At 42.4% G+C, this 22,237-nt stretch overlaps 1 protein-coding gene across 1 annotated transcript in view; it reads left to right on the top strand.

Annotated features, from left to right (window-relative positions):
• The first annotated feature begins 2,060 nt into the window (after positions 1-2,060).
• Positions 2,061-22,237, top strand: part of LOC117541601 (phospholipid phosphatase-related protein type 4-like) — a 102,495-nt gene continuing 82,318 nt past the window's right edge. The window contains exon 1 of the mRNA XM_034208816.1: positions 2,061-2,513. Within this exon, the coding sequence (XP_034064707.1) occupies positions 2,430-2,513 (84 nt within the window). The 5' untranslated portion in view covers positions 2,061-2,429. The remainder of the gene's footprint in view (positions 2,514-22,237) is intronic.

Below are 22,237 nucleotides of genomic sequence, written 5' to 3' on the forward strand. Positions count from 1 at the left end.
TGGACACCAGGGGTGTCACCTGGCCTGGGCATTCGGGGCTTTGTGTCATCATGACACAAGAGAGGATGGCAGAACTGTAATTTCCCGTGTTCAGTGAATGCAACAGAGACCAATCAGAGAATTGAATGGAAATAAACGTGTGCCTGTATCATTCAAGCTCGGCTCTGTGTGTGTGTAGCGATAGCGCATTTAGTGTGATAGAGAGAGAGGGAGAGAGGGAGAGAGGGAGAGAGGGAGAGAGGGAGAGAGGGAGAGAGGGAGAGAGGGAGAGAGGGAGAGAGGGAGAGAGGGAGAGAGGGAGAGAGGGAGGACCCGGTGCCAGCAGGGACCGTGTTGTTAGCATCTGGTTAGTTAGCTGCACTAACCGACATAAGGAGCTGTTTCCACAACAAGCTGGAGGAGAGTCCTCTCCTCTCAGACTGAGAGGCTCAGGTGAGCTAAACAAAGGACTCTCTGAGTGTTTAGATAGTTAACTTTAGTATAAGTTATCTCAGTGGGTCTCAAACGGTTTGGTCACAAATCATTCAAAAGATTATCTCCGCGGCACACCTTCATAAGATCATTAGGCTATAGTTTAAAAAAAAACAAGAGAATAAAGGAAAAACAGTTATGAAATCTACTATGCAGTAAAACAAGAATAGAGTTTAAAAGGAGAGTGATTTGTAAAATATCCATAAGGAAAAAGAAAATCTGTTTACAGTTCTGTTTCATATGGGTGTTCCTGTTCCCGCCTGGAACACCACCACTAATGTGCCCTTGAGTAAGGCACTTAGCCCTTAGTTACTCCAGGGAGAATGTCCCTGTAATTGGTAATTGTAAGTCGCTTTGGATAAAAGCATCAGCTAAAATGAAATGTACAGTAATGTAATGTGTTGAGAGATGTATCCATAGATCTCTTAATGTTGCTCTCAAAGTGCACCAGATTGAAGCTTTTAACTTCAATATTTAGCATCCCCCCGGACCCCCCTAGAGGAGGTGAGGTCCGCCCCCCACTCGTAAAAAATAGCACTTTACCCCTGCCTATATGCCGTGAGCTGATATCGAGCCTTCATTGTAACAGTCGCGGGTGTACTGTGTGTGCGGGTAGACAATGCCACTGTAGCCACTGTGGGCTAAGCCCCGAATGTTTTCAGGTCCAGGCGATGCCCCTGATGGACACATTAATCTTTCTTAAATACTGAAAATAAAATTGTCTGAGATCGAAACACAGTTCCTATTATCTCATATCCACACTACAGTATCAAGATTATCTTTATGACAGAGATCATGCCTGATGTCAGAACTTTATACTTCAGCATTATAAATGGTTTTACAGTGTGGCATGTAGATCTTAAAAAGTAGGCTAAGTTAAACTGAAAATAGATTAGGTGATGTCTAAATGTGGTTTAGTGTCAGCAAGTGTAGCTCTCCACCGCCTGGCATCTGCAGCCTGCTGCTGATCTCCGTCAAGTTAGCGAACATCGGCAGTAACACACCGGATGTGGTTATTAAGCGCTTTGAGAGTCATTGATAAAGCGCTATAATAAATATAAGGATTATTATTATTATATTATTATTATTTTTGTAGTGCAATTCAATCGTTAAAATAATACAAACATATTTTCTGGAAATATTAGTTACACACCATAAATAATGTTTGAGCAGGTGTTTAAAATTAGATTAAAATACCGGAAATAATGACTGAATAGCAGATAGTGCTAAGAAAGTATAACAATAGGCTACTGCACATATTTTATTAGATGCAATTTTATTTTAACGAGTATTTTGTCATATCAAATATTTTCCATGTTTTTTGTATATCTTTATTTCCTGTAAATATTTCTTTGAGGCTCCTTCAACAACGCAACATTATATAAGACATAAAACAATTACAAAAAATAGAAGTTATTTTAGTATTTTTCTTACAATGTATCTTCTTATTACCTTGTTAATGCATGCACCAATGAGAATTCCTCGTATGTGTACTTGGCAATAAATCTGTTTCTGAGTTCAGATTCTGAAATGTTTTATTTTGACAGTATAATTTCCTAGACAGGAAATGATACTGTTCATAGTGCCTGTCTTAACAGCGGTCACCTGCTGCAGCAGCGCAGAGCGGAGCAGAAAGCGGGGCAGCTCACTGAGGAACTTGGGGTGAATCCTCTGAACCGCGGACTGTCAACATGGATCTTAACGGCAGCTCACAGGGCGCAGCTTCTGGGAACACAGGGCCAGTTCTGCACTAGCATCTCATTCTGAAGCCCCCAAACACGCATAGGGACGGCTGCAGACAAATCCCATTAGGCACCACAGCTCAGCTCTGTGCTATGGAGGTCCACCGATAAGCACTTGGGGGAACCGGACTCTGTCGGAATCTCGCCAAAATTACGACGGGAATCAAGTACAGCTCCCTGTCGCCCGGCAACGGGAGAGACCACAAGCCACTCGTGATGTCTCGTGCCAAGGAGAGGCTGAAAGGCGGGAATGAGATCAAGGACAGCGTCACTCTTCTGCCGTGCTTTTATTTTGTAGAGGTGAAATATCTATCTATCTATCTATCTATCTATCTATCTATCTATCTATCTATCTATCTATCTATCTATCTATCTATCTATCTATCTATTTATCCATCCATCTATCTATCTATCTATCTATCTATCTATCTATCTATCTATCTATCTATCTATCGATCGATCGATCTATCTATCTATCTATTTTATAATGTTGTTATTCTGCAGAGGTGTAAATGGAGCTGTCTGATTGGCCAGGTTAAACGAATGATGGAGTATGTGGAGACATATGGAGTTGTGGGTATATGCTTGAGATTGAGATGCCACCTAACATTGAGGCCAGGCTGTAATCCTGTGGTGGAGACAGCCATGCAGTTTGAGAACAGTGAGACTGACGATCTGTATTCCCCTCGTCCCTGTTTACCCTGTGCTTTCTGCAGCCAGTGACACTGCAGTCTCCTCAGGATAGTATGATTTCTTGGATGCAGGACGCAAAGATTATACTGCTTGTTCAATACATTAAAGTTCCTCCTCACAATATTTTATGTTTTGTGAGTAGGCCTACTAGTACAGTACAATTCAGATTATTTCAGTTCATCGAAATGCTGCACCTTAATGTGTATTTTATTATATTTTGTATTTATTGAGTGAATACATTATTCCCAATTTAATAATAATTAAAAAACCCTAACAAATATTTTATGTTTTGTGATAATTTTTTCCACTGTACTGAAAATGTACCGAACCGTGACCTAAAAACCGAGGTACGTACCAAACCGAAATGTTTGTGAACCGTTACACCCCTAGTCCATACGCCTCCACACTGTGGACCAGCCTTCCAATTGGCTCAATGTGCGTTCCTTTCACCATTTAAAAATGATTATTGGCATTTTTACTATTAGTGACAGTAGTGTTGGTGGTCATAGTAGTGGTAGTAGCCTTTTTACCCTATTTTTTTTAACAAAAAACATGAATCATCACCAAATGTTGTTTAACTCCCTTTTAGGCTGTAAATAATGTCTCAGACTACAATATGAACAACTGAATATACTATGGAATAGTCACTGAAAATGTCTTCCAAAATTAAATGGTTATCAATTTGATTGTGTACTATCTGATGGATGAACATAATCTAGGGTTACCCATTCATTTCCTCTGGTGCTCAAGTTGACAGGGAATATGAGAGGTGCTAGAAAAGTTGACTGAACCACTCAGAATTCAATGAAAGTGGTGATCAGCAATATTATATTTTCAAATGCCTACTGTGGAGGATATCAAAAGGCCTTGAAGCAATCAGATGTAAAACACAATATTTATGGTTGATGAAAGTAAATCGCTCAAATTTGTCCCGAACACGATTTATATGACGTTTGTTTTGTAATAATCTTTGTTCCAGTATTGAAATGTGAACGCCAACCGAGGATTCTGTATCTAGTCTGTGACAAGCAGCTGGGGTGTGAGGGCTTGACAAAAGGCTTGCCCGCTTGCCAGGGGACGCTTACATCTAAAAAAGCACTTGCCCCATTGTTTTTATGCCAGAGCTAATGATGGAGGTTGCTAAAGAGTTAGCCATCTCGTTCTTCACTGTTTAAAGTTACACATGCACAGTACTACGTGCATTTGACTTTAGTCTGTGTTGTTATTTTTAAGTAAAATGTGGCTTTTGGAAAATAGATTTCTGAGCCTCTTGCCCAGAAACATTCAAATTGTACCCTGCAGGGGCTGAGCAGCACCAACACAGCGTTTCTGGAGTTGGACTTGCTATTCCTGGTTTCCACATTGAACTGATCAAAGGTCCAGGGACTGTATGGAGTCCTGCTTGCTGCTGCTTAGCCCCCACTTGCATCATCAGGTGTTGCATTTTGAGTTGGTTTAGTCTCGCTGTGACCAACAGTGTACTGAAAAATGTACTGACAGGTCAAACTGTAACAAATAGACAGTAGCTCTAGTACCTAACACATGTCTGAGCTACCACAAACCTAGATTGATGTTGGGCAAATATGTATTTGATTTTTAAAGTTCACATTGCCCATTTTTCACAACGTTTGCTGAACAATTACAAAATCATGGGCACACTTAAAGCAGCAGAAGTTGTGTTTTCTAAGGTTTAGTCCTTTATACTGTAGGCTGACCTCCAACAACACTGATCCTTGAATTCCCATAATGCAACTTTTTATTAGACCGTCCAGATAAGGACAAAAATGAACTGTATGTAGAGCTTCCTTTTCTGTGTATTACTTTATACATTATACATATGGACATTATTTTATATAGTTATTTGATATAGTTTGCAACATAGTACATTCAGTAAAAAGTGATATTGATATACCATTCCAAGACAAATGTTATGCCTAATCCATTTAAATTGATCCGAAAAGGATAGATACAAAGATCCTGTCCAATGAACTAACCCAGGGGTCTGCAACCTGTTAGACCAAAAGAGCCATTTTGCCCCCTTTTCCACCAATCTTTTTTGTCTGGAGCCGCAAAACATATTTGATAGCTTATAAAGTCGTATTTATTGTTACATCATAGACAAAAACTAGTTTTTTTGCATTTATTATTTATTACATTATAGAAAACTGTTTACCTCTAATAATAAACAAATAACTCTTACAGTATAAGGAGAATACAAAAACATACACAGGCCAACTTTAAAAGAAATCAGCACAGCACTTGGGGAGTCCTCTGCACATTTGAAGAAAATGAATATAATTAAAATGGGCCCACTTTGAAATAAATAAAACATATAGCTGCACCCTAGAAAGAGTTAACTGATTGAATGATGACTGAAGATCGTCAGCTGTCTTCCTCTCCCTTGTTGTTCCTCAATACGTAAAGGCTGCAGCACCTTTGACAACTTCTCTCTACATATCAAACATACCGGTAAGCCAGCATCGTTTGCTGTGAAAGCAGATAACTCTGTCCACGCAGAATTCAATCCTGTGTTCTTCCGGTACTTTTCTTTTATTTGATTTATCCATAGTTGGCTCATCAAGGTTATTCGCCTGCAGGATAAGGCGCTGGTGCGGGGCCGTAGCAGGATGTGACGCATATTTTAGTTGACCTAATTAAAACCGTTTAAAAAAAAAATGTATGTGTCACAGTATCACCTACAAATAGGAGATACGAAACATTTTTAACCGTGCAACAAAATATAAATAGTCCTACAAATACTTTTATTTTATTTCCTTCTTATTTTTGTCTAAGCTCAAGGGAGCCAGAGCAGGGGGCTTAAAGAGCCGCGGGTTGACGACCCCTGAACTAACCAGATATTAAAGAGGGAGCCATCTCTAGTTAAAGGTATGGAAAAACTCTGGGGTTAAAGCATATCATCCTATATGCCTGGTTAACAACCACATCGTTTAACTCAGATTTATGAATTCTTATATTTGGGTTGTATATGACAAAAATGACCAAGAAGACAGCTAGCATTGAGTAGTACTTAATGTGACCAGACATTTGGCTACTGGTCAAGTGCCCTTTTAAAGTCAAGGAGGAATTTGTAGTAGTTTAAAAGCTTATATAAATAGTAACATGGAGAAGTTGTGTGGATATAGATTTTCCTTTGTATGAAAGCTCAAAGCCTCAAGTTTCAGCACATAATGTTTTACTTGCTATTACCAATTTAATTGGAGAGAAGCCTCCGCAGCGGATGCGTAGCTACGTGATGAGATTAGAGTAGTTGTCAGTTAAAACAGCAATACAAATCTGTCAGTAATGGTGGCTACAGCACAGGTAAACCTGTAACAACAGCAGTGTGACAGATTACACAGGACAATTTACAAGGGCAGATATTCATGACATGACTCATACCTGTAGAGGGCCCACTTTGATCTTTAACGCTGGATAGCCGTGTGTCTGACCCCCCCGCTGCAGCTTAAGATGAGGGGTTCATTCAGTCACCTTCAATATTCTATTTAGAATGATCAACTTTGGTGGGGTAATGTAATCATGTGGCTGTGGCTTATGGGGCTAAAAGGGTGTCTGGCTATTGGACACAGGGTCGGCTCTAGAACAAATCGAATGGGGTGGGAATCATTTACCACGGGGGGGGCACACACTGCCGTCAGCAACCAACACACAAACACCAACGCAACTTCAATTGAAAAAAACATGCTGTAAAGTCTATTGTCTTTCACCAAAACAGAAACATGTGGACATAGGCCACCATATAAAAAGCGTGCACATTTATTTAGTATCCTATCCATGTGAACTTGTTTTAGGTGGGGGGTAGGGGTGGGCGATATTGAAAAATATAATATCACGATATTTTTCAAGCAGTATCACGATAGACGATATTGATCATGATATTTTTTCATGTCGGTTATTATGGTTATTTGTCAAGTTACTTAACAATACAACCACCTACAAGGTAACACAAACTAAAATAAAAAGGAGTCACAGACCAGAATACCATTTCAAGCTGGTTTTGATTCTGCAGTGAATCCCTGAATGAACAATTCAACAGGAATGTTGATATGGCTTCCTCAGTGTTCAAGTAGGTAGGCCTACACAACACAACAACTACACAACTAACGTTAACACTGGTTTCTTCACCAAGTGAAGTGCACTCTCTTGCTAAATAAAATAAAAATATTCAAGGCACAGTTTCTCAGTATAAAAATGCACTTTCTGCTTTAGGCAGCACTAGCAGTGATGTAACATCAATACACATGAAAAGGAGAGTACAACATAACTAAGTAAAACCTCAATGAGGAAAAGTCAGTGCCAAACAATTAAAATGTAAACTTTAGACTTGAAGTGCAATCAAAGACTTTAACATAACTGAACATCTGTTTAAAAAAACACAATATAAATACCTTAATGATAAAATAAATTACAAGCCAACAGAATCAATCAAGACAATAAATGAAGTGCAATACTGTCTGAATCCTGACAGCTTGGTTTTTACTAACCGTTATCAGTATGTAGTTACTTCGGCATCATTTTGAAACGTGTATTACAATTAAATCACGGTAAAATAGGTTAATTTTGTCGTAGTTGGTTTCCACCACAGTATTTATATGGATATAAGCCCCGCCCCCTCTCCAGCGCGTCCTGTTCTATTTCGTATATGGCTTCGCCCTCTAAGGCTATCGCTATTGGGTAATCCCCCTGCGCCCCGCGCAGCACTGAAAACTTGTAGTCCACGCCCACCCGCAAGGTGGGCCCCACCCTCGGGCTTCCTTCCGGTATAAATAGGAAGGAGGCTCGGCAATCTGCTCCCTCTTTTCTTCAGCAAACCAGCACAGTTACTGAAGCACAGCAATTGAGAATCATCATGAGCAACAACTGCGTCCGTGATTGTTCCTCATGTGGCTCTGGGTTCATAATGAGTTATGACCAGCAGAGTTAAACACGTACGCGGCTCTAAACCAGCAGGTAGCATGCACACACTGCGCCCGTCTCCCCTCGGGCGACAGGAAGCGGAGTAAGTTAATAAAGAGGCCGGCGCTCCAGGGTCTGGTTCTGCTGTGCGTTTTCGTGATGTAACGGTAAAAAATTGCAGAATTCCACCACGGGATGCCATTATCATTATACATCACTCAACCCGCGAAATACACACACCAGGGCTCTCGACTAACTTTTTTCCCCATCCTCCCGGAACCGTCCCGAAATACAATCTAAGCCGTCCCGAAATTAATGTGGACCGTCCAGAATTTAAAATGTTAGTTTTTCTACATTATCATTATTTAAAATCATTCAAAGTGACCTTTAACATAAATAAAACATCATACAAATCATTAGATGATCATTCATCAACCTTTTTATTTGAGTAAATCATTCAATCACATAAACAAACACACAAACGAGAAAATGACTCTAATATTGAATCCAATCATGTCCCATCCAATTAACAAAAAAATCCAACACTGTCCTGAAGACAGAACCCAGAGTAACCGCTAACCAGGATGACAGTCTGTAACACAGTCAGGAGACCTTTACAAACTGCCCCGCCCCCTCGCACACAGACGGGAGAGAGAGACCTCGTCTGGATTGGAAAGCTCGAAAATACATCATAGACGCATGTTGTAGTCTTATTGCATATTAGAAACGGAGTTGGTGAAACTAAAACTGCGATATAATGTGTATGTAGCAATAATACATATGACATATATTTTTTAAATGTCCCCAGTACCGACAAAAAGTCTGATAACGTCGGAGCTTAACGTTACCACTGTCTTTAATAATTCCGGCCCGGGGCCCGTTTAATACCGGGGCTCGGTACCCATCCCTACATGGGGAGAGGCGCATCATATTGCTAAGGACTAAATACGATGGAGAGTTCTCATCTCAGCCTTATTACCCATAGGGGATGAAGAAGAGTAAGTAAATAAAGAGGCCGGCGCTCCAGGGTCTGGTTCTGCTGTGCGTTTTTGTGATGTAACGGTAAAACATTTCAGAATTCCTCCACGGGATGCCATTGTACATCACTCAACCCGCGAAATACACACACTCAGTAGGCTACATAGCTAGACCCGAGAATTTGCGTACCAGGAATTCGCGGGCACAGCCAGCTGGGCGGCTAGCTGATAGCCAGCGGCACAGCTGTAGCTACGTGTGTGTGTGTGTGTGTGTGTGTGTGTGTGTGTGTGTATTTCACGGGTTTCTAAATGTTTTGTGTGTGTGTTTATGTTGACAAGGAGGTTTAATAACTGTGTGCTACACAAAACGTGCAGTCGGTTTCATTTTCTTCGCCGTTTGTAGTAGAGTTAGCAGGGTATTTTTATTTTAACTCTCGTCCCAAATTCGTCCCAAAATTATTTTCTATCCTCCCCGACACTTTTTTTTTCGGCCCCGGGACGACGGGACGTCCTTAAGCTCGAGCCCTGACACACACTCACTCAGTACATAGCTATACCCGCACATTTGCGGGCCAGGAATTTGCGGGCAGCTGTGCCGCTGGCTGTCGGTATACGTACTGCGTGTGTGTGTGTGTATTTCGCGGGTTGCTAAATGTTTTGTGCGTGTGTGTTTATGTTGACAAGGAGGTTTAATAACTGTGTGCTACACAAAACGTGCAGTCAGTTTCATTTTCATCGCTTTTCGTAGTATTTTTATTTTAACTCTCTTCGTCGTAATTATTTTTTATCCTCCCCGACCCTATTTATTTTGGCACCGGGACGGCGGGACGTCCTTAAGCTCGAGCCCCCGTTAGCCGGAACTACCCCTAGTGGAAACGCAACAAAAAACGGTCCGGGTTTGGCACGGCACGCTTAAACCGTGCTACGCGCTGCAGTGGAAATGTTTCATTAGATGCAGCAGTGCCTTACGGCCCGTCCACACAGCGGCGTGCGTTGAAAGCTTCACCATTCACTTTGAATGGGGTGACGTCACTTTTCGCCAAACTGCATTGTGGGAAGCGAAGCGGAGCTTTGCTGCCGTGGCTCGCTGCAAAAGTTGAGCAATGTTCAACTTTTGAAGCCTCGGCAGAAGCGTCAGCCAATCGAATCATATGCCAGTACAAGCTCTAGCCAATCAAACCGCTGCTTGTGTGTCCGGGGGCGGGAGATTCATGTGATTGGTTGTTGGTCGAGTTTCAGACACGCCCGCCGGCAAGCGTCAACGCACGCCGCTGTGTGGACGGGCCGTAACTGCCAACCATCCTGAACATATCACCAGGTGAGAGGTGCAGCCAAAGTGGAACCAAAGTACACACAGAGCAAAGAAACATATACCCTACCCTAACCCTAACTACAGTTATTTAAATTCCTTGTTTTTACTGCTGTATTTAAAGCTAACGCTCTTATTTATTGGCTGTGGTCTGAGCTGAATGTGAATCCAGCTTGTTCACTGCAATGGAGGCCAGAGAAACATAGAGACACTACAAACCAGTGGATATTTATATATATACAAAATATCGTGCCACAATATCTTTACAGTTATTCTGAAGGGGTTTGGTTGATGGAGAGGTTTTCAGCTTGTTGTCCAATGCATTCAAGTTTCCAGACCAGTTTAAAAAAGGAGACACAACATCCATCCATGATCACACCGGGCTATATAGACCAGGCTGATGTTATTTGGTTGGCACACTGAATAATAGAGGAATGACTAATGAGGAAAAGCCTTTTGGCACGTCGTTTTTGCAGATTTGATGCTATTCTTGCAATTTTCATGTTAACTGTAAACAGCGTGCATTAAGGATAGTTTAATATGGCTTCTTCTGCCAGAATCTACTGTATTGTGAGGTCTGACGAGAACACAACATTTCATCTCAGTAGTGTCGGCTTAGAAACACTCTGAATCCATCATAATAATTGTGTTTCTCCTTTTTCTTCCTGACAGAGCGGCTCTGTGTCTCCTACATTTTCCATCTCACACACTGTCACACCATCCTACCCACCAACTGGCTGCTAGGCAACATGGCCCTCTGAATGGGGTGTATTTTTACATCTGTGTGTTCAAGGCTAGAGACGTTTAGAGGAGAAAAACATCCCTCTGCAGCGTTCTTTGCTCTGTGTGCACAGTGGCCACTAAGGCTGTAGTTGATATGTCTTCAAAATGATCATCACTACGTGTCTCTTCATGACTTCACTTCATCAGATATGCGGACACCCCGGAGTATTTACTCCCGCATGTAGTAATTGTAGATTTCTTAGTCTATTATCCTAAATCCTGCTGTACCCCTTTAAAATGTTTCTGTTCTGAGCAGGCCTCATGCTGGCCTCAAGTGTTGCTGCTTGCAGCTTTGTCGAGAACCACTTATCCAAACCATGAAATACTGAGATCCTGTAGCAACGCTGGAGTATACTCGTCATTTGCTGACTGCTAGCTTTTTGGGACAGGGCTTTTTCCAGGAAAAAAAGCGATCTGTCCAAGTGAAACATGCATGCATGCATGCAGGCAGGCGGGCAGACAATTACATTACATGATGTCAATTGTTAGACGCTTTTATCCAAAGCGACTTACATACTCAATACTATGGACAATCCCCACAGGAGCACTTTGGGGTGAAGTGTCTCAGGGACACAACGACATGCTGACTGCAGTGGGATCCAAACACCAACGCACAACCCACTGCACCACACGCCTCTACAATCTGTAAACATTTAAATCAATTGCTCTTTAATCACTTTTTCGATTGCCAAATGGTGAAATAAGATGAGATTAGCCTAATTGTCTCTCTTAGGAGATATTTTTGTTGGGCATTGAAGAAAACAAAGGTGACAAAGCAGCATACAGCCTCTGCATACACACAATATATCCGTATACATATACCCTCAAACTTCAGGCAAAATACACATAGTTCCATAGAACATCACCAATACACCAATATATTGCACTCCCTAATAAAATGACGTTTAAATTAAAATAATTTGAACACTTTCTCAGTGTGGATAGCTTGACACTTTAGGGAGAAACTAACACGACCATTCAGATCAGTGTTATTTGTTCAGTCCCTTAGTGTTACTTGAACTCTGTTTTGCGAGTAAGAGAAGGTACTCGAGCCATGTTGTCGATATTGTTTCTTGTTGGACTGTTTTTATTATGTTGCCGTGTTTTTCGTTGGCTTGTAATTAAACCTTTTTTCAAACACCCTTCACCTCCTTCCGTGTCCCTCCCTGGGTGAGCCTGAACAGCGACAAAAACAAAGGAGATGAAGGGTGTTTGCAAAAAGATTTCATCACAGGCCAACGAAAAAAACACGGGGCATCAAACAGTCCAACGAGAAACAAAATCAACAACATGGCTTTTATTGTGTGACTCATTCCCTGATTCTGATCAGCCCCTCCCATCCCTCCAGCATCTGGTGCTCTCACCACACCCCGCTGCCACAGTGTGTTATCCAAACCATAACATGTCAATATAAAACATTGACTGCAATACAAGGGAACAGGAAGTGGTAACATTTAAATTATTTTTCAGTTTTTCTGACTCATTCCTGCACTACTTTTTGAAGTCACTACAAGTTGAGCTCTAGTGGACAGAAGCTAGAATCCTGTGTAGACTGTGTACCCATCTTCCATTTACTATTTCCATGTAATGAATGTAGCCTGTAAGCTAAAACCGCATTTATATGTCTTTTGTATATCTAGCAATTAAAGCTAGTTATCTAAGTATTCGGTTGTTGATTCATATATAATGATTTATGATTATAATGACATGGCTGATTCAATTGACTATGAGTCTCTAATAGATACTGATGTTAGCAGCTGAGATAACTGTTTTCAGGTTTGTAATTTTATGTGACATTTCTTAATTAAATAAACACATAATCATTTATTTGGTTAAAGGATCAGTACACCGAATGTTTATTTCAGGACACACAGTTCCTACTCCTCCTCTGCTTTATGCATAACTTGGTACAATGTTCACAAGAGGACAGAAAACTGTCAGTAGGGATGGATATTAAAGACCTGACTGTGTATCTGTCTCCAGACACACTCCAAATCATTCACTTCCTCTACCAAACTCTATTAAGCTATCCAGGCCAGACTTTATTTCACTGATTGAGTCTATGGCCCACATAAAAGCGCTTGCATCTGCAGTACTAAAAACTGGGTTTCTGTGGCAACCTGTTTTCTGAAAGTGAGATCCAAAAACACTCCTGTGTTAACTGCTCTCTGCCATTAAAGAGAAGGAAACAAATATACTGGACACGTTATCTTTATGTTCAGCCTTAGAATCAAACATAGCTGTGATCTTGACATTAAAAAAACCAAAGGAGAATTGAGAGGATGGGGGAAGTTAGCCAGGGTTTCACACCCCTCATTCCATCACTTTTGTGTACACCTGGGTCCAAACCCACCAATGCCTCATCTCATCTCCCCTCTTTATGATAGAAGGCTTTCCGCACTGCCTACCAAGATGGCCACTTAGAACATAGAACAAAAGATAAAAAGTAATTTAACTGTCAAACTATTATAGTCCTATATACAGTAAGTGATGTCAGTAAAGTTATAAGCTCAACATTAGCTAATCTGTGATGATTATGAGTGTATTTTCCAAATCATTCATTGAGCTTTTAACAGGAGCCTAACAAACTCTGGATTTTTGAGGCATATACCAACATCGATATTTGACGGTTTAAAAAAGTGATTCACTGTTTTACTCAATAACCTGAAACATATCTTTGGTAGTTCTGTTTCTTGTTACTTATTGACCAACACATACACTGCTACAGATACATCATAATTGAATGTGGAGTGGTGCAGCGATGGCGTATTTCTGTAGGCCGAGCCGGAAGTTAGCATCACAAGAGCTCCCTCGACAAAAGTAATGGGATTTTTCTGTTGGATTTTGGAATATTGCAGAAAAAATTAAATATGTGGCAAACACACGTGAATAAAAGTAACATTTTTTATAGCAGGATCATTTTCAGACACTAACACCAAATGTATAATAGTTTAAGCATTAATGTAATAGCCAGAAGCTAATAGCTAATGTTATGCTAAACAAACAAAATGAAAGTTGCATGACTTCTCGTCACCAACGCTAATCTAAAGCTAAAGCCTGAGGATTTAGTGTTACAGATTCAATTGTCAACATCTACTGCTTTTTTTACCTTCAAAAATCCAAAACAAAAATACACATCCAGGTGGCTGCTTGTAGCTTACCACTAGCTTCCATTTTTTTGTGTAACCTTATAATGTTATTATTCTATGTAGATGCAGTTTACATTTCCTGTGTGTCACAGTCTGCTCCCTCACTCACCTATTTTCTGCATTAGCATTTCTCAGCCATCCCATTTACAAGGAAACATTTGCGTTTACGCACCGTATGCGTTTTCAAAAAAGTATTCCGTTCACACGCATTCGATTAATTTAACGTGTGCGTTCACGCGAGACCGCTGGAAATGCTGGAAACGCTGTAGTACATATGCCGGGCCTGTAAGTGGCGCTGCTGCCGCCACAAAATACACCAAAAGCAGCGAAGAAGACCCCGGAGCATGTTTGCCATGGTTGCCCTTCTGTTCTCTGCGGTGGACGGCGTGTGCTCCTGCTGTAAATCTCTCCTGTAGTCCACCAGCAGATGAAGAACACCCACCTAACACCCACCTCTCCGCCTGTTCCAAGGGACGAGGGAACCGTGCGGCAGAGTTTCCGTTAAAAAAAAATGTCGCCGGTCAATATGTCCGTTAAAGTTTAAATCTTCCGGACACAATTTGAAAAGTGCCGGTCAGAGGTCTTCTTTGTTATTTATTGAGCTTTAAAACTAATTGATAACGACTCTATATAATAATATAAGAATACTAAACGGAGCCTCTCTTTCCCCCCCCCCCTCTTCTGACAGCCCAGCAGCTGATCTCTGAGCAGGAGACGTGGGGAGAGGGAGGCGGGGCTATTTCATCGTTATCAGAAAATGATCGTATAGAGGCGTACACACGGAGCCGTTTGCCCCCCCCCCAGAGCGTTCCGTTTGCAGATCTATCCACCTTGGGACCCGTTATCGTTTGCGGGGTCCGTTTCTATCGTTTTGTTACGGCCTCGTGTAAACGAAAGGGCTATACGCAAAATAAACTATGCGGATACAACCCGTATCGTCCTCGTGTAAACGGGGTCTTAGTCACCTGGTAGTCACACTCTGTTTCTCTCTCACTCTCTGTTGCACCCTTCAGCTCCACTAGTATATAGGCCCCCTTCACTCTCACCTCAGTGCCAGATCGTGCTTCGCAGCATGCAGTTCTTTCCAGCATTACCTGCCAGATTGCTCTCCCGGTTTCGACCTTGCCTATCCCTGACCAGCCTGCTTCGCCTGTTTCCTGACCCTGCCTGTACTCGGACTATTCTGCCTCGCCTGCTCCCTGCCTGTACCTGCGTCTCCCGTCTTGCCTACTCCTGGAACCCTCGCCTGTCCCAGACCAGCCCTTTGCCTACTGTCTGCCGGTTTGTCTTACACCAGAACTTTTGATTGGAAACAATTTATAATAAAGCTGGTTACCGACTTTCCCTGGTCTCCCGTGTGTTGCATTTTGGTTCTCAGCTCGTTCGTGACAGAATGATCCGGCCAGAAATGGACCAAGAAAACACCGGGTCTCCTAGAGACCGCTTTGAGAGGGTTGAGGATGCCATCCAAAGACAGGAGGTCACGATAGCTACCTTAGCTACCGAGACCCACCAGGCAACCTCAACCCATGGACAAACGCTGGCTTACCTAACCGCCCAGATGCAGCAGATGGCCGCCACTGTACAACAGCTAGCTGCTACGATGGCTGCTACCGTCGCTCCGCCCGCAGCTCCGGCACCCACTCCAACTGGATACGCTCCGGAGCCTCGTGTGGGAACGCCGGAATGCTACGCTGGTGAGCCTGAGGGCTGCAGCCCCTTTCTCACAAACTGCTCCATATTGTTTGCACTGCAGCCACACACCTTCGCTTCAGGTAGCGTTCCAAGGCCATTTGGACTTAACAACGCCCCTGCTGTTTTCCAGGCGTTGGTGAACGACGTACTCCGGGACATGTTGGATCGTTATGTGTTTGTCTATCTGGAAATTTAGATTTTTTCAAAGAATCTCAAAGAACACATCCACCATGTCCAGGCAGTTCTCCAGAGGCTTCTGCAGAAGTCGCTGTTCGTAAAAACAGAGAAGTGCGAATTTCACACTTCCTCGGTCGCCTTTCTAGGCTACATCGTGGGACAAGGGAGCGTGGAGATGGACCCCTCCAAGGTTTCAGTGGTCACCTCGCGGCGGGTTCCTGATTCCCGGAAGAAGCTGCAGCGTTTCCTGGGATTCGCAAACTTTTACAGACGGTTCATCCGTGGCTACAGCACCGTGGCCGCCCCCCTCACCGCCCTGACCTCTTCCAAAGTGACGTTCCGATGGTCCCCTGCAGCCGAGGAGGCTTTTCAGATCCTCATGGGCCGGTTTACGTCAGCTCCTATCCTACAAATACCAGACCCCGCTGGACAGTTGGTGGTGGAGGTGGATGCCTCTGACGTAGGGGTGGGGGCCATCCTGTTGCAACGTTCTGGTAAAAACCAGAAGCTCCATCCCTGTGCTTTCTTTTCGAGAAGATTGAGTCCGGCGGAGAGAAACTATGACGTGGCGAACCGGGAGCTTCTAGCTGTCAAGTTGGCGTTGGAGGAGTGGCTCCACTGGCTTGAGGGGACAGAACTACCATTTCAGGTTTAGATCGACCACAAGAACCTGGAATATATCAGGTTGGCACAAATACTTAATTCCCGGCAAGCCAGGTGGTCATTATTTTTCACCCGGTTTAACTTTTTTCTCTCCTACCGCCCGGCCGACGCCCTGTCCCGGCAGTTCGGGGGGGCGAGACACCTGCGGTATCCCGGACACTATTCTCACTGCTCCTCGAGTGATCGGCGTCCTGGCTTGGGAGATTGAGGAGAGGGTTAAAACCGCTTTGGTGGACCAACCCGGTCCTAGTTTTTGTTCTCCCAACCGGTTGTTTGTGCCTCAAGTTTTGAGGGCTGAGGTGCTTCAGTGGGCTCACAGCTCTAGACTTTCCTGCCACCCTGTGATTCAACGTACCCGAGGGATGGTCCTGCAACGGTTCTGGTGGGCCACGCTGGAAGCTGACACCCGGGAGTTTGTGAACGCCTGTCCTGTGTGCAATCAGCACAAACCCTCTCACCAAGCGCCTGCTGGCCTCCTTCATCTGGGTGTCTGGGTCCATCAATTTAGTCCACACAGAAATCTCTTGAACACTTGAATGGATAAATGGGTAAAGAGACTTTGGTGACGACTGACTTACTGACTGACTTGACATTTATGGTTTCGAGTGAAATTTGTGACAACTATGGGATGGATTGCCACAGGGTTTGAAATTTGGCGGGTGGCAGTTGAATTTGCCTGCCTCTGCGGTGAGTAAAACCAAAGTAAAGGAGGCCTTTTACAAAAGAAAAGACTCATTTGTGATAACTGATCAACTACCCCTAATGTAATCTTGTAATGTTATCAGGTCAATATTGGTCCAACACTTTAGTTTATGGCCCACAATATCGATAACAATTGTTTTACGATGTCTAAAGTTACTGATAAGTCACTTGTTTCCTGCTTGGGGCGCATACATCTTTGCCAATAGAGTGGTGCGGTGACGAGTCCTAAAACCCGGAAGTGAGTCAGCATTTTACCACTAACGGTTCCCTCGTCTCAGAGTCAATGGGATTTCTCCATAGGATTTTGGAAAATAGCTGGAAATAAGGTCTATGGTTGACACAAATTGAAGAGACGGATCACGTTTAGTTCTACGACATTAAATCCATCAGCAGTGACCCCACTGGTGATTTCTGAAGAGTTTACGTGTCTGAAAAACGATGGTTGTTAACAAGTCGCTGAATAGGACTACAGAAGTTGTGGAGGACGTTGTACGTCATTACACCGAACACGTAAACACTCCTCTAAGTTTGTTTGCCCTGTTCTGCTTGAAAGCAAGTACCTGCCTCCTGCAAACTGTTAACCTGTTGAACCCCAAAAAACACATCATCTTCAGGAAACAGCGTCTGAGGGTTTCTTAATATTTAATAAACTATGAATGTTTCATATCCATGTGACGGGAGGACACTCAGCTAACTGATAATATGAACAATTTTTAGCAAAAAAAAACACAAGACTAACGCTGATTCTCTGAATTAGCCCTGAGCGAAAAAAATGCTAACGCCGTTAGCACATAACTCACTCATTAAACCTTTATTACTTATCGTAAATGCAAATCCAACCCATTGACTAGCATCGTGAGAGTAAACAGAATCGATAGGTATCTATTAGGGGTGTAACGGTTCACAAACATTTCGGTTCGGTACGTACCTCGGTTTTTTGGTCACGGTTCGGTTCGGTACGTTTTCGGTACAGCAGAATTTTTTTCACAAAACAAAACATATATATATATTTTTTTATTATTATTATTAAACTGTGAATAATGTATTCACTCAAATAAATACAAAATATAATAAAATAAACATTAAGGTGCAGCATTTCGATGAACTGAAATAATCTGTATTTGAACTTTACTGTACTAGTACTCACAAAACATAAACTATTAGTTTTGGGTTTTTAATTATTATTAAACTGTGAATATTCACTCAAATAAATACAAAATATAATAAAATGAACATTAAGGTGGAGCATTTCGATGAACTGAAATAATCTGTATTTGAACTGTACTAGTACCTGAGCAGCCAGCTTGACATTAGGACTTGCTTGTCATTGTATTTTCATGTTTTTTTAAAGAAAGATGAACTTGTCCACATTGCTTGCCGAAAGGGCAGATCTGCTGGCACTAACAATGTCTCCTGATGTGGAAAAAACCCTCTCGCTAGGAACAGAGGTAGCAGATACAGCCAGGTAGCGCTTTGCTAACATGGCAACATAAGGATATTTGGCGTTTGTAATAGCTTTGGCTCGGTCTGAACTCTCTGCGAGTGGTGGAGGCTTACATGCTAGCGGGAGTTGGGTTTGCACTTCAGTCTTTTTTCTTTTGGTACCGGTGATATTCACGTTCGGGTGATGCCTTTTCAAGAGTGTGCAAGTTTGATGTATTGCCAGCCGCGTAACCAATTTTAGTTGAACAATGCCGACAAACAGCTTTGGTTCGGTCCACCTGTCTTTGTCCGTCATCCTTGTACGTAACTGTGAAACCAAAATGTTCCCAAACCGGAGACTTCAATGATGCTGGAGGATTTTCGAGCTCAACTTTATCTGCGTTCGCCATTAATTTTTGATAGTTCCTCAAATTACTGACTACATTTGAACGCATCCCTCTGACCAGCTCTCATATTATGCCTCTCATCCAATGAAATGACTTGCTCGCTCTATGACGCGTTGAATCCAATGTGAGCAAATTACTCTGAATGCTGCGACGCAGCACCTGAGATTACTTCCAAAAAGTTATTCACGTTCTCAATTGTTTACGTTTAACGTTATATTCGTTCGGTACACTTCGGTACACTTCGGTACACACCTGTACCGAACCGAAGGGCCCGTACCGAATAATTTCGGTACGGGTACGTGTACCGTTACACCCCTAGTATCTATATCATCACTCCATGATAAGAACTCGCGAAATGAGAAACAAAAACAGACATCACAACACGTGGCATTAGGTAGCAAACACGGCAATATGTCTTACCTTCGTTGTTGTCTGATCAAAAGTGGTCTTCAATGGCATTCAAATGATAAAAACGCTGCTGAAGGTTAATCCATAGGTTAATCCAATGTGTCTGTGTCCCTTTGAAATGATTTCTGATAATCCATCAGCAATAAACCTAGTTTTAAGTTTTCAGATTTCAGAGCGTAAGAAGGTTTCGCTTTAGGCAAACTGCGTGCGCATAGCCCCCACTTCTCAATGGTAACGTTGGTGTGTATGTGGAAATTCCCCTTCGATAATATTGGCTCTAACGGTTCAAAAGAGATCATGGGTTCCAGAGAAATGGCAAAAACGCCCATTTCCACCTAAATCACCTCAGAGGTGGAGGTTTTTTTTGCTAAACCTCTCTAAAAAGGTCAAATGTCACTTGTTTTGCATCAATCATCCAAGGGTGGTTTTCACTACAAGTAAAAAATAACGTTTGGACGGACACTATAATTCACGGTTTTTTACTATGTTCAATCTGAATTTTCTTTAAAATAAAAAACATCTATATTGATTCTGACTTTTCTAAATCCAACTCACAGGTTTATCATTACTTTGAGAAAAAAGATTATTAATTTTCCCCTTTTAGAAGGGAAGATATGGTCATTTGTTCTGGGAATGTCATTTTCGAGCCTGAGACCTGAAAAACAGGCTTGGGGCTGAAGAGGTTAAAAGGGAGGCAGGGGAAGCAACATACAGCACTGGTGTTGCTACAGGTAGCCTTCTTGCTAAACCAGCTCCTTGAAAAAGAGCACATACCTCCGTCCTTCCTCTGTCCTTAACTCCTGCCTGTGTCCGGCTGATCAGGTCCGAGCTCTTTCCCTCCAGTGTCCTCGTCTCAAAGGGTGTTTCTTAAAGTGATTAAACATCATGTTCCTTCTCCATATTCACTATCTAGTTTTGTTTACACTCTCTCTCATTCAAACGTCAATCACTCACTCTGGCGCTCCTGCTGCCTCCTAGTTGTTGGTGGTGTCAACAGCTGCTCGGGGCGCAATTTGGTGCGCCCCGAGCTGCTCCTATCTGTTGCATTGAAGAGGTGCGGACTGCGCATGCACCACTTATAACGAGAGTCAATAGACTGGTGCAAGGATGACGTATTTACCCGGAAGTAAGCTGCTGGTTCCCTCGACAAAAAAGCAACAGGATTTCTCCATAGGATTTTGGAAAACAGCTTGAAATAAGGTCTGTGGAAAACGAACCTGTTGATAAATGCACGTTTTGTTCAGCAAATTATGTTAAGTTTGGTCAAGTGTTTTTGTCTTTGTCTTGTGACTTTCCCCTTTATTTTTGAATAGTAACCTTCCCTCTCGTTTCAGATACTCTGACCTCCTTTCCTTGTGTGTCTCCTACTCCTGTGATTGTCGACCACGCCCCTGATTGTCTCCACCTGTTCCCCATTACCTTGTGTATTTATTGTCCTCGTCTCCCTTTGTCCTGTGCCAGTTCGTTTCGTTCCTTGTGACAAACACCAGCATTATCTATCCAGGAATACTCCCAAGCAGAACTTCGAGCCACGTCTTCTTTAAGTATTTTGTCATTCATGCTCCTAGTGTTTTTTCCTCATTAAAACGTCAGGATCAGACCAGTCTATGGACCAGACCCAGCATGGATCCAGACAGATGTGAGTGACTTAAAGCACATATCAGAAAAAACTAAAAAGCATGAACAAACTAGAGTCCACATGGATGATGCTATGCGACTAGCCATGGAAAGTAAACACAGCTGTCCAATGAGGGTACAGGATAGGGATCTGTAAGCATAATAAGGATGTTGACAAAAACAGGCACTAAAATAATAGACTGTATCAAGTGCTGTGTGCCTTTGAGCTAGCCCTGCGTTGTAATATGACATATGTTTTGAGTTTGTGTATAAGTTTGCCTTCATTTTGGTAGAGCACCCCCTGGAGACAAATGCACCAGCCGCCACTGCATGCAATCAAAAGAAAGTAATTGGTAAATGTGTATTCCTAGGATCTTGACAAACTTCTAGCAACCCTGCTTGGTAATCCTGGTTTGCAGGCTGTGGAAACAGGTCTTTATGTAACTAATTTGAGTGAGAAATGTGTGCGCCTCAGGAGAAAAGGCAGATCATGTAATTGATCATTTTAACAGCAGAGATGTATTCACGAGGATGCAGCTTCCAACCCACGTTTAGAGAAGCTACATCATTATGCAATTTGTAATCTTGCTGGAAGAGCAATAAAAGGAACATGAAATACTCAGAGTTTCCCACAGGACTCTGAGACTATGGTGGGCTTACCTTCAAGAGGGACAGATTCATTATGGTTGGTGTCGCTGCTCTGATGTTACTAATGTAAGGTGAGGATTACACATTGGACCAGCTGCTAACGGTAATCACTTTACTATTAATGTCATTATGTTGGTATGTCAATCAGGTGTATTCAAACCCAAAATAACCTGATATCCATCATTTTAAATAGAATAAGAATAGTCTTCAATATCTGTATTTGTTTGGTTTGCTCCTGGGGCAGCTGTGTCGCAATGAAAGTCAAGCCAAAGAGCAACACTAGGAATGCTTTTAATGTGAAAGAGCAGCACAAGAGATCTGAAGTTACCATCACACTTGATTTAACTGACCCAAGGCTGGCTCCATACTTGTCACGGGGAAGGAAGTCAGGACCCAAAAGCAGAAAGCAAGAGGAGGCAGTTATAAAAGCCTAAACAAAAAGTTAAAGTTAAAAGATTGT

This window comes from Gymnodraco acuticeps, unplaced genomic scaffold (assembly GCF_902827175.1).
Source record: "Gymnodraco acuticeps unplaced genomic scaffold, fGymAcu1.1, whole genome shotgun sequence".
Classification (NCBI taxonomy): Eukaryota; Metazoa; Chordata; class Actinopteri; order Perciformes; family Bathydraconidae; genus Gymnodraco; species Gymnodraco acuticeps.